At 37.2% G+C, this 13,905-nt stretch overlaps 1 protein-coding gene across 1 annotated transcript; it reads right to left on the minus strand.

The window, feature by feature from the left end:
- Positions 1-1,352: 1,352 nt before the first annotated feature.
- On the minus strand, positions 1,353-5,199 carry LOC124898482. The gene is made up of 5 exons (XM_047412126.1): positions 5,110-5,199; positions 4,800-5,010; positions 4,656-4,703; positions 4,446-4,505; positions 1,353-1,363 (listed from the first exon to the last, which is right to left on the minus strand). The coding sequence occupies exons 1-5, from the start codon at positions 5,197-5,199 to the stop codon at positions 1,353-1,355; spliced, it is 420 nt and encodes a 139-aa protein (XP_047268082.1).
- Between the last annotated feature and the right edge of the window lie 8,706 nt (positions 5,200-13,905).

The raw sequence follows: 13,905 nt of genomic DNA on the forward strand, positions 1-13,905 counted from the left end.
ACTTCATCAAAAATAGTCTAAACATGGGTGCATGTAGCACATAAATTCTCAAAACAACAATCTCAATGTGGGTTAATGACCCTTATAGCGATACTTAATCAAAACATTTCAATATTTATGCTTTATATCACAAGCATGCATAATTTATACGAAAATCTGAAAAATTTCAGCCTTTAATCATAACAATAATCTCAAACTCATGGAGTTTATTTTTTAAACATTGAAAATAATCATAGTATCTTGAACAACAACATATGATAAGATTTATCACTTCAGATTCATGATAAAACATGTAAAAATCATATATTTTTGTAAACTAATGCAAACTTTGGGCACAAGAACGAAAGGGTGTTCTTGTTCATAACCCCACATACCTTTATGGTAACGGATTCGTTGAAACATTAGACCCTCAATGTTGATTGTGTAACCCTAGTTATTTTTTTCTCCTTTAGTGCTCTTGGATGATGAACTTAGACTGATAATAGGGTTATGATGTGTTTAGAATCTATTAAATTTGTAAGGTTAAGTTTAGGGGTGTGTAAGGAGTGACAAAAGACTTAATTGCCCTCAAAATAACCCAAAAACGGAGTGTTTAAATCACTTGAAACCATAAGATATGCGCCGCATATGATATCTCATATATTTACATTGGCGCCTCATATGATATCGCCTATATTTACATAGGCGCCGCATATGATATCGCCTATATTTACATAGGCGCCACATATGATATCGCCTATATTTACATAGGCGCCGCATATGCTTTTCAGTGGCAGGTGCGATTGGTTAGGCGACGTACTCTACTTTGCAAAGCCATCACTCCTAGCTCGGCTGTCGGATTTTGGTGAAATTGGTATAGTTGGAAAGCTAATTCGATTCTCTATAATTTTGTGGGTAGAAATATGCAGAAATACCACATATTTATCAAGTTATTATCATTCAAAGATGATCCTTGCGAATTCAAACACTAAAAATTGATGGATTTCGAAACTCTTAGCTTGTACTACCTTAAGTGACTCATATAACCACACTTAACACATGATAAACTCTCTTATAACTAGGGTACTCTTGGTAATTTAGGTGTCTAAATATGTCTTACAAAATTGGGATTTTCACATATACGAACAACGGTTCGTTTTCTAGCTTAGGAAAGTGCGGGGCATTACAATATCTCCCCCTTGGGGACATTCGTCCTCGAATAACGCTGGGTATACTAAGAGTAAAGAGAAAATGAAGGTTACACATCTGAAGCAACTTGATAATCTTGCCTCCATTTCATTCTACATTTCGGACACAACAAGGGGTGCATCACTCATGAAATCACAGCTGAATAGTATAAAATAACTGCTGAACTACTGCCATTCTGCATACAAAAGGAATGATTTAAAGCAGAATGGTACCTTCGGCTTGATCGAAGCTTATTGAAAATAGGTGCGGGTACTTGGATCGCATATCCGCCTCAGCTTCCCATGTTGCACCCTCAACGGATTGGTTTCGCCACAATACCTTGACCAAGGGAACTTCTTTGTTCCTTATTCCTCGGACTTGGTGATCTAAAATCTCAACAGGAACTTCCTCAAAAGAAAGACTATCTTGCACATCAGGGTTTTCTGAAGGATATACAACAACACAATCACTAACATGTTTCGTAAGCATGGATACATGGAAGACAGGGTGAATGGAAGATAACTCTGAAGGCAACTCAACCTCATACGCTACCTTACCAACACGGCTAAGAACTCTGTAGGGGCCAACATAACGGGGACTAAGTTTCCCCTTCTTTTCGAATCTCTTCCCTCCCTTCATGGGTGAAATCTTCAAATACACCAAGTCACCAACTTTAAATTCAAGGTCTATTCTCCTCACATCAGCATACGACTTCTGACGACTCTGTATGGTTTTTAATCTTTCTCTAATCACTTTGACTTTTTCCATAGCTTCAAAGACCGAATCAGGACCACTCACGGCCGCTTCACCCACTTCAAACCAACCTGTGTGACCTACATTTCCTCCCATACAAAGCCTCAAATGGAGCCACGCCAATGCTAGAGTGAAAACTGTTATTGTAAGCAAACTCTATCAACGGTAAATGCTCATCCCAACTCCCCTTAAAGTCAAGAGCATACGCTCTCAACATCTCCTCTAAGGTATGGATGGTCCTCTCAGCCTGACCATCTGTCTGCGGATGGAAAGCAAAACTTAAATGCACTTGGGTACCATGAACCTTCTGAGAAGCTCTCCAAAACTGCGAAGTGAACTGAGTACCCCTATCTGAAATGATGGACAAGGGAACTCCATGCAATCTGACTAATTCCTGGATGTATAATATAGCGTAATCCTCAGCAGTATAAGAAGTATGCACAGGCAAGTAGTGCCCAGACTTAGTCAATCTATCCACAACAACCCATTGGAATCATAATAGCGTCGGGAAGGAGGTAAACCAGTCACAAAATCCATGTTTATCTCTTCCCACTTCTAAGTGGGAATACCGAACTCCTGCATCATACCACTAGGTCTTTGGTGTTCTACTTTAATATGTTGGCACGTCGCACACTTAGCCACAAATCCTGCTATATCCTTATTTATGCCACTTCACCAATAGATTTCCGCAAGTCGCGGTACATCTTGGTGGTGCCAAGATGAATAGAATATTGCGCACCGTGTGCTTCACCCATAATTCTCTGTCTCAGATCCTCGTCCGGAACACATAATCTATCTTGCAATCTCAACAGACCATCCCCCCTAGGGAGAAAACCTCCACCTTTTGGTCCTTGACTGATTCTTTCAGTTTGGCCAAACTAGCATCTAAGTTTTGCTTCTCCTTTACTTTCGAAACCAAGGAGGATTTGGAGCTACTCTATACTAACATACTTCTTTCAGCGGAGTCAAGCAACCTAACTCCCAACCTAGCCAACCGATGTACATCACGATCCAACTCCTTCTTACCCTCTCCAATATACAAAACGCTACCCGTAGACATCCTGCTAAGGGCATCCGCCACTACATTGGCCTTTCCCAGGTGATACAACACACTCATATCGTAGTTTTTCAATAACTCTAACTACTTTCTCTGCCTAAGATTCAACCCTCTCTGGGTAAAAACATACTGCAGACTCTTATGATCAGTGAAAACATCAATATGAACACCATACAAGTAGTGTCTCCAGATTTTCAGAGCAAACACAATAGCAACTAACTCAAGATCATGGGTGGGGTAATTCTTCTCATGGGGTTTCAGCTGTCTGGAGGCATAGGCTATAACCTTACCTCTCTGTATCAGTACACAACCCAAACCAACTCTAAAAGCATCACAATATACCACAAAACCATCAACGCCATTAGGCAGAGTCAAAACAGGGGTTGTAGTGAGTCGAGTCTGTAACTCCTGAAAACTATTCTCACAAGAATCGGACCACAAGAACTTCACTTTCTTTTGGGTCAACCGGGTCATAGGAGATGCTATAAAGGAGAAACCTTTAACAAAACGGTGGTAATAGCCAGCTAGCCCCAAGAAACTTCTAATGTCAGACGGAGAGACAGGTCTAGGCTAGTTTCTAATAGCTTCTGTTTTTTGAGGATCAACTCTAACACCTTCGGAATAATAATATGACCCAGAAAAGCAACTGACCTTAGCCAAAATTCACACTTGCTAAATTTGGTGAACAAGTGATGATCTCTAAGGGTTTGAAAGACGATACAGAGATGATCTGTATGTTCATTCTTACTACGGGAGTATACCAGAATGTCGTCTATAAACACTATGACAAACATATTAAGATATGGCTTGAACACTCGATTCATGAGGTCCATGAAAGTTTATGGGGCATTAGTTAGCCCGAAGGACATAACAAGAAACTCAAAATGACCATAACATTTTTGGAAGGCTATCTTCAGGATATCACATTACCTAACTCTGAGTTGATGATAGCCAGAGTGAAGGTCTATCTTTGAGAAGTAACTTGCACCTTGCAATTGATCAAACAAATCATCTATTCTTGGAAGGGGATACTTGTTTTTTATAGTGACATTGTTAAGCTGGCGATAGTCAATGCACATACGCAAAGATCCATCTTTCTTTTGCACGAATAGGACAGGTACACCCCAAGGAGACACACTTGGTCTTATAAAACCTTTATCTAAGAGATCTTTGAGTTGCTCTTTCAACTCCTTAAGTTCTGTGGGTGCCATACGATATGGAGGAATGGAAATGGGCTAAGTATCGGCAAGAAGATCAATCTCGAATTCTATCTCTCTATTAGGAGGTACCCCTGGAAGATCTTCCAAAAAGACATAAAAAAACTCATTAACAACGTCAACTGACTGGAGAGTTGGAGTCTCAGACTTAGTGTATTTAACTCTAACTAGGTGATAAATGCACCATTTGGAAATAAGCTTTCTAGCCTTGAGATATGAGATAAAAAGACTCTTGAGAGATGCGGAATTACCAGACCATTTGATAACAGACTCACCAGGGAACTGAAACTTGACTACACGGGAACGACAGTCTATGGATGTATAACAAGAGTGAAGCCAGTCCATGCCCAGAATAACATCAAAATCTACTATGTCTAACTCTATTAGATCAGCAAACATAACTCTATGAAGAATAGAAATAGGACACTTTTTGTACACTTTTCGGGCAACAATGGACTTACCCACAGGGGTAGAAACTAGGATGGGCTCAGAGACAATCTCGAGCCTCACTTCAAAATTTACAGCAACCAGAGGTGTCATATATGAAAAACTGGACCCAGGGTCCAACAATGCATAAACATCAAACTGAAACACACAAAGCATACCAGTAACAACATCGGGGGAGTCCTTCTGCTCCTGACGGGAAGGCAAAGCATAGAATCTGTTCTGGTGCAGACCACTAGCAGTGCTGGAAGAAGCACCATGAGTAGGAGCTGGATGAGCTACAGGAGCTAGAGCACTAGCAGTCTGATCCTGGGGGAGAACATCACGATTCCCATGTATGGTATGAGGACAATCTCTAAAACCGTGGCCCTCCTGGCCATATCCATAGCAGCCCTTCTGACCCTACAAACACTTACCCCCGTGATCCCTACCACACCTAGTGCATGGTGGACGGTTAGGCTGGTTACTCACAGTATTCTGAGATCCGGACATAGAATACCTATTTCCCTTTTCTTGCCTACCTCTAAGTGCTGGAGCACTAGCTGACGATGGTGCTGGCATAGATGAGTGGCTCTGACACTGAGGGTGATTCCCTCCTTGCGATCTGTTCTGACCATAAGTAGGTTGCTCGAATCTGGCTCTCTTATTCCCCCTTACTCTATCCCTCTCTTTTATCTTATCTGATTCGATCTGTTAGGCATGGTTCATTAGTCTAGAAAGATTCATCTCACTATTAAGCATAGCTGATCTACACTCCTTAACCACATATCTTGACACCCCTATCAAGAACTTACCCATACTGTCTTGGTTGTCGGCTATCAGATTTTGGGCATATTTTGCTAACTGATTAAACTTCAAGCAATACTCCTTAATAGTCATGGAGCCTTGCCGTAAGTTCATGAACTCCTCTACTTTCACCTCTCTCAACTATAGCGGAAAGAATTTATCCATGAATGCATCCTGGAACTCCTGCTAAGTCATAGTAGCAGCACCCTCTACTCTACTCTTTCTCCATGCAACCACCCAGTCATACGTAAGGTCTTTCAATCTGTAGGATGCTAACTCAACACTCTCCTCCTCAGACACGTGCATTACCTACGTGATCTTCCTTATCTCCTCCAGATACAACTGTGGATCCTCACCTACCTTGGACCCATAAAACTGTGGCGGATTCATCCACATAAATTCACGGATTCTTGAGGCAGCTAAGTCACCTCCTTGTTGTTGTGGAGCCGGGGCCTGGTTGGCCTGAACGTAACAGCTTGGGCAAGCACCTAAAAGCCTGCCCTGAACTCAGCGTGGGATACATTCTCATTCAGGGGATCAGCAGGCTGAGGTTGCTGACCCGCGTTATTTCTTCTAGCTCGGCGAGGAGGCATATTCTGAAAGAAGAGAGCATGAATTAATAGCTGAAAGGGAACAATGGTAAGCACGATAGACTTCTGAAAGAATGAAATGACCCCTTTTTTTCTAAAACATTTTGTAGCCTCTTGCTCATAGATGTGGCGCGCTACACACCGATGATCAAGAATCTACTTAACGTGGCTTGTCAGACTCCCTAGGACTCCAATAACCTTAGGCTCTGATACCAAGTTTGTAACGCCCCAAAAATGGGCCCCGAGGCGTCACACAGTGCTTAAGGCTACAAGTAGCCCCAAGCTAACCCTTTTAGCCATTTTTCTACCATTCAACACTTATAATCAAATTCATCATAATCAAAACATCTAAACATCCTCCATAATATCATACTGCAATACGAATGAAATATGAAAAGCCACAAAATATGATATCTCTAACAAATCTGATCAATCTATCCATCTAGTCTGACAAACCTCTACTAAACTGTATATTCATGAGCTATTGGGACAAACCCCAACTGACCCGAACTCAGGAAATAAACTAAACGACTCAAAGTAAATGAAGAAATCTGAATAACTAGTCCTCGAACCATGAGGACTCACCACTGCAGAGAATGTAGATCAACGTGCTCGGATAATCACGGTCAAACCTGGGAATGAGCACCTGAACCTACATTATAGGAAAAATATAGCCCACATGCGAACATGTGGGTCAATACCATGAAATATGTACCGAGTACATGGGGGTGTATAAAATAAACATATTTATATGAATATATATGTATATATATATATATATTCAACGATCATGTCATAAGTTTTCTTTCCAAATCATGCAGGACATTTGTAAATGGCTCATAAAGCTTGAAAGAAATCTAAAGTCTGAAATCATACACAATGAATGGTAAAACATGCCAATATGGATATCATGAACCATTACACTTAATCCAAATATCAAGATTCTTTTCTTATTCTCTCATCAAGCAATCTTAGTAAAATCTGGAATATTGAATACATCATAAATCTACATTTCAAATCTCTTTTAAATCAGTAAAATCAATCTAAGAATGAGGGACGACTCTTTGGAAGGTTTTTCTAACCAACATGTAAACCATGTGAGCATCCATGATGTCCCACGACTTGCCCCCGTAAGGTTATGTCTGTCCTACCCTTGCCATCAGTGTAGGACAATCTCATCTCAGTGATCACTATCTCAATTTTTCACATATAGTGGAAGTCAATGTCTCAACCTACGGTGGCATATAGTTCTGGGGTATGAAATCGTCGTAACATACCCAACTCAGTGCTAAATACTACTTCCACTACTATGCTCAAAAATCTCAAGAAAAATCCATTTTAAGGGTAATCTCATATTTCTTAAGTTAAATAAATGATAAATCCGTAACTCGTTTCATAAAGTGAATTTTAACTCTGTTGTGACCAAAAAGTCAAATCTTTCTATACTTCATCAAAAATAGTCTAAACATGGGTGCATGTAGCATATAAATTCTAAAAACAACAATCTCAATAAGGGTTAATGACCCTAATAGCGATACTCGATCAAAACATTTCAACATTTATGCTTTATATCACAAGCATGCATAATTTATACGGAAATCTGAAAAATTTCAGCCTTTAATCATAACAATAATCTCAAACTCATGGAGTTTATTTTCTAAACATTCAAAATAATCATAGTATCTGGAGCAACAACATAGGATAAGATTTATCACTTCAAATTCATGATAAAACATGTAAAAATCATGTATCTTTGTAAACTAATGCAAACTTTGGGCACAAAAACGAAAGGGTGTTCTTGTTCATAACCCCACATACCTTTATGGTAATGGATTCGTTGAAAGATTGGACCCTCAATGTTGATTGTGTAACCCTAGTTGTTTTTTTCTCCTTTAGTGCTCTTGGATGATGAACTTAGACTGATAATAGGGTCATGATGTGTTTAGAATCTATTAAATTCGTAAGGTTAAGTTTAGGGGTGTGTAAGGAGTGTCAAAAGACTTAAGTGCCCTCAAAATAACCCAAAAACGGAGTGTTTAAGTCACTTGAAACCATAAGATATGCGCCGCATATGATATCGCATATATTTACATTGGCGCCTCATATGATATCGCCTATATTTATATAGGCTCAGTATATGATATCGCCTATATTTACATAGGCGTCACATATGATATCGCCTATATTTACATAGGCGCCGCATATGCTATCGCATATGCTTTCCAGTGGCCATGTGCGATTGGTTAGGCGATGCACTCTACTTTGCAAAGCCATAACTCCTAGCTCGGGTGTCGGATTTTGGTGAAATTGGTATCTTTGGAAAGATAATTAGATTCTCTATAATTTGGTGGGTAGAAATATGCATCAATACCACATATTTATCAAGTTATGCTCATTCAAAGATGACTCTTGTGAATTCAAACACTAAAACTTGATGGATTTCGAAACTCTTAGCTTGTACTACCTTAAGTGACTTATATAACCACACTTAACACATGATAAGCTCTTTTATAACTAGGGTACTCTTGATAATTTAGGTGCCTAAATATGGCTTACAAAATTGAGGTTTTCACATATATGAACAACAGTTCGTTTCTAACTTACGAAAGTGCCGGGTATTACAAAAGTAGGCGCCCAGATCTTGGTACAGTAGGATTGATGAACATTTTGTGCAGTTCAGTTCCAGAAAAAGCCTCAGCGAAGCTACTCTCTACATTAAAGGTGATGAAACAAATCTTATTGTTATTTCACTATATGTAGATGACTTGTTGTAACCAGGAAGAAATCATTAGCTTGTTCAGAAATTTAAAGAAGATATGTAGCATACTTTTGAGATGAGGAACTTACGAGACATGGTTTATTTTCTAGGAATGGAAATCTAGCAAGAGCAAAATAAAGTTTTCATTTGTCAAAAGAAGTATGAAAAAGATATCTTGAAAAAGTTTAGGATGGAAAATTGCAAAGAAACAACCACTCCGATGTGTCAAAAGGAGAAGTTTATCAAAAATGATGAAGCCAAAAAAATGGATGAGACTCTTTATAGAAGTATGGTTGGATGTCTCATGTATCTTACAGCAACTAGAGCCGATATTTTATATGTTGTAAGTCTTCTATCTAGATTCACTAATTGTGCAACTAACACTCATTTTAGAGCAGCAAAAAGGGTGATAAGATATGTTAAGGGAACACTGAATTTTGGAATCAAGTTTAATGCAAATCAGAAGCACATGTTGAAAGGATATTCTGATAGTTATTGGGGTTCTTCTGAAGACATGAAGAGCACTTATGGATATTGTTTAGTCTTGGATCAGGTGTATTTTCTTGGTGCTCTAAAAGCTCAAAATTGTTGCACAGTCGACGGCCGAAGCTGAGTTCATTGCAGCAACAGTTGCTGCAAATCAAGCCTTATGGCTTAGAAAAGTGCTACTTAATCTGAATTTAAAGCAAGAAAAGTACACAGAGGTATTTGTAGATAATCAAGCAACTATTTCTATCTCAAATAATCCTATTTTTCATGCAAAAACCAAGCATTTCAATATCAAATTATTCTTTCTCAGAGACGTGCAGAAACAAGGATCGATTGGGTTAAAGTACTGCAAGACGGATCTTCAACTGGCAGATATGTTTACCAAAGTCTTGCCAAAGAGCAGATTTGAATTTCTCAGAGAAAGACTTGGAATTTGCAGCAACTGAAGCAAGGAGGAGTGTTGATTGTTACCTCACTTTCTACAGTAAAAGTAGGAATAGTTGCCGGACATTATCCAGTTTTTTAGCCATATTCTCAACTTAGTTTAATGCTGGTTTTTAGGTGTTAATGGTTCAGTTTTTTAGGATGTGCTCATCATGGAATCATGTACAAGTAGTTGCTTAATTATAGGATTTGATTTTTGTAATTTTTTCTATTTAAGCACAATTTCAGTTCAATGAAAAAAGCTTCTTTCCAACAACAAATACTTTCTCTGTTTATTTTTTCCTGCAACAAATATTTTCTCTATTTCTTGCCTTTGTTCTGTTTCTAAGAGTGAATTTAACTTAGAACTCTAACAGTTCTCAAATTCAAAAGATTTTTGAAACACAACCTGAAATTTATCAGAATACAGAAAGGGTATCCCTGGTTAGTTCTTTTATGACATCTCTACTTGTTGGGGGTTATGTTTGCATTGATCAAACTGATGGAGCAGGAATGAATCTCATGGACATTGAGCACAGAACTTGGTCTGAGATAGCTCTGGAGGTTGTTTCTTGTGCTTGAAATCTGGTGTATTCATGTTACTGTAGTTAAATTATAGCTTATTTAAGTGTTACAATATTAATTGTTTCAAAATTGTGTTTGTTCTAGGCTACTACACCTGGTTTAGAAGAGAAACTTGCGAAGTTAGCCCCTACTTATGTTGTTGCTGATTCTATTTCTTCCTACTATGTTAAGAGGTTAGCGAAAATTGACTGTTATTTACAAACTTTTGTTACCTTTTTACAATAGCTTTTCATTCTTGGCTTTGATTCTATTCATCTTTCATGTCTGTATCTATAAAGCTATCTCATTTCTTCTCAAGACTATTGTTAAGTATTCTGTCCTTCATTTTAGCTGATTAGCATCCTATCGAAGCTAAGCTGACTATAAGGTGACTCATTAATATATTCCATCTCATGCATCTACATGAATATTGTCTCCAGCAACCTCTGTAGGACTTTCCTCATTTATTTTCTCCATTAGTGATTCTAAAGTAGTTAACGCTACTTGATTTGATCTCTCTGCAACAACAGGTTCCTCTTTTGAAGCCTCTTCTACCTTGTCTACTGGAATCACTGCTTCATTTTTGGCAACAGCCTCAGCAGCTTCTTGCTCATTTTTTTAGTAGCTTCAATTAGCATTTCCTCTACAACAAGAACTAGTTCTGAAGCTTCTACCTTAGGTTCTGCTTTCGGGACTTCTGCTCAACAATAACAGCTTCTTTAATAAAGTTCTATATCGAGTATTTAGCAGGTATTGGTTAATATAGTTATTAACTATGAAAATATAGAATTAGAATGTTTATATGACTCTTCTGCATCACTAGCAGGTCTTAGAAAATTTTTAAGAAGAGTTGAAAGCTTGTGCAATGTTGCGTACTGCAAAAGAGACTTTTGAGTGAAAAAGCATCACTTGAGGAAAAATTGAAGAGCTAGAGAAGAAGATATCAAGTGGAAAGATTTAAATCAAGTAACAACACAAGTGCTATCGGAGAAGATTCTTTTTCTTTAATTACTTAGTATAGGATCATAAATTATTTTGTGTAAACTTATCTTGTCAAACTATAACTATATTAATCTTTTATTTGTAGGATGAATGTGCTTGATTAATCAACATTGTTGCAATACAAGTGCTATCGGGAGAAGATTTTCTTTTGAATTACTAGTAGGATTAGAATATCATGACCTTATTTATATTTATTTCTCTTACAAGTAAAGATAAATGTCGAAGTATTTATTTTTTTGAAACTAGGCATCAATCTTATGTATTGACCATTGCAAATTTATAGAATTTTTAATTTTAATAATTGTGTAAAAATTCTAAAAGCAATTTGTATTATGTATGTAGCAACTATTCACAAATTGTTGCTAAATGTGTATATAAAATATTTATATTTAACGTATTGCAATAAAAATTATTGTTGCTAAAATCTATTCTAATAGACTGCTAACTAACTTTTTGTCATTTGCAATAATTAATTTTGTTGTTAAAGGAAGTTAATTTGTAGCAGCATTAAATTTTTGTTGCAAAAAAATTTATAAGCCACAATAATATGAATGTAAGGCAACAATTTCTTTTGTAGCGCTAAATTAGTTTTTAGCCATAATTGATTTTGTTGTTGCAAAAACTTTTTGCATCAGCTTTTATTGCAACGACAAGCAACAACTTTTTTATTATTGCAAAAAGTACTTTTAGCAACATCATCCAATATATGGCAACAAAAAAAATTATTGAAAAATGTGTTCTTTCTTGTAGTATGGGTCCATCTTTTTTCGGGGAGTATAGTTACAATCTCTTCTGAAGTGTGGTCCATCATAGATTGTACATCAGTCGTCATGATAGGATTCCTAACTACTAATATCATATTTGTTAGGAGATGCCATAGAGAAAAGTAATAATAAAATAAAATCTACCTACAAAGAAAAATCATAAACAAATATATACAAGCTTAAATTCAAGCAAGTAACTAAAATTTTAAACTAACTTAATACGTCAAATTGATCTCCGACAACGACGCTAATTTTTTGTAAAGCTCAACTTACACGTCAATTTAAGTGCAAGGTGGTCGTCGTCAATATATTTACTCAATTTTAGAGTCGGGGTCGAATCCACGAGGAAAAATGTGAGTAGAAATCAAGTTACTTCAAAATAATATATACAAGTTAAATCCAAACCAATGTTATAAGAGGGTAAAAATAGGAAAGATAGTTATCTAAACTAATGTTTCTTTTTGAGTTTTTCTAGTATAAATTTTGGGCTACGAGTAATTACAGTTTTAACAGATATCCATGGATCTTGGGATTATGCACTACTAAGGGAGTGATATGTAGGTGTTAGCAACCAACATCAATTTAGTAAATCAAATATGGGTAGGTTTTGTCATAGATTTTTATGATAGTCTTTCAACAAAACACCAAATGTTCACCCATTGATTCTTTCGAATACCTAATAGGTGTGTTCAATAATTGATAACCACAACATCAATCTAGGCATTCCTATATCTAGGATGATACCCATGGTATAGTCAACCTCGCATTCACCCTTATGTCTAAGATAGTGAAAAATTAGCAAACTATGCACACAATTATCTATCATTGCTTTGGTCTCCACATCCCTCTTTCAAAGATGATATGGATTCCTAAACTTCACCCAAAACCCTTCTTTTGAAGACGGCTTCATGTTTTTAGAGCATGGAGCTTTCACTCATCATACCCATATGGGTATTTGGGGCTTTCACCCATCAAACCCCAACCAAGTCAGCATAGCAATGATAAAACCCATAAACATGAACTACTAAATAGAAGCTAATCAATAACAACCCACATACACTTTAACGCCTATTCACACATAACTTCAAGAGGGAGATCTAGCTACACATAAGGTAAATAAAATTAGATATACCCATAATATCCATTAAAGTAATTTATTGAAGATTAAGTGAATGTTACTTCAAACTTGGCACTCCTACAAATCAACAATGGAAGTGAGCTAATTTTCCACTTAGAAACACTCCAATGTATTCTTCACCCAAAAATTATACAATATTTTTTTCTCCAAAAATGTAGGCTATGAACTCAAGAGCTAAACCTAAAAATTGAAGAAAACGGAATATGATACGTGATGCTAGGGTATGAGTCTTTTTGTCAAAAGTAGGATAGCCACTTGCATTTCTAGTTTTATCCTTAGGCTGATTTCTTTCGCTAAGTCGCGATCGCGCGGGTCTGACTGCGAACGCAGTGATGTGACCACAGTTAACTTCCGCGATCGTGGCTGAATGACTTTTGCTTGACTGTCGCGATCACGGTCAGTAGCCCACGACCGTGGTACCTGAGGCCTTTCTGCTCCAAGTCTTCAACTGCACTTTTCTTGCTCTCTTTTGGTCAATTTACTCTCCAATCCACATCTTTTGATCTTCTCAATTCTATGCTTGCAAAGAGTGGATATTAGTGCATTTTATCACCAATATATCTCATTCATTCATTCAAAACAAGGTAATGTACACAAATATTTAATGATAATGAGTGGTAAAATCATCACTCATCGGTATAATGTGATAGAAAAAGGACCTAAACTTATATAAGCACTCTTGGTTCATGAAAATTTTAAACTTCATCAATTGTTATGTGAACTTAATCTTATTTTGTTTAGGTCTAATTAACA

This window comes from Capsicum annuum, chromosome 5, assembly GCF_002878395.1.
Source record: "Capsicum annuum cultivar UCD-10X-F1 chromosome 5, UCD10Xv1.1, whole genome shotgun sequence".
Taxonomy (NCBI): Eukaryota; Viridiplantae; Streptophyta; class Magnoliopsida; order Solanales; family Solanaceae; genus Capsicum; species Capsicum annuum.

What these genes read in the sequence shown, in the direction of transcription:
- LOC124898482 (XM_047412126.1), bottom strand. Translation starts at nt 5,199, where the DNA reads ATGCCAGCACCATCGTCAGCTAGTGCTCCAGCACTTAGAGGTAGGCAA. An exon ending in TGTCCGGATCTCAGAATACT is followed by an intron (nt 5,011 to 5,109) that starts GTGAGTAACCAG and finishes GGATATGGCCAG; the next exon opens with GAGGGCCACGGTTTTAGAGA. An exon ending in CCTAGTTTCTACCCCTGTGG is followed by an intron (nt 4,506 to 4,655) that starts GTAAGTCCATTG and finishes ATACATCCATAG; the next exon opens with ACTGTCGTTCCCGTGTAGTC.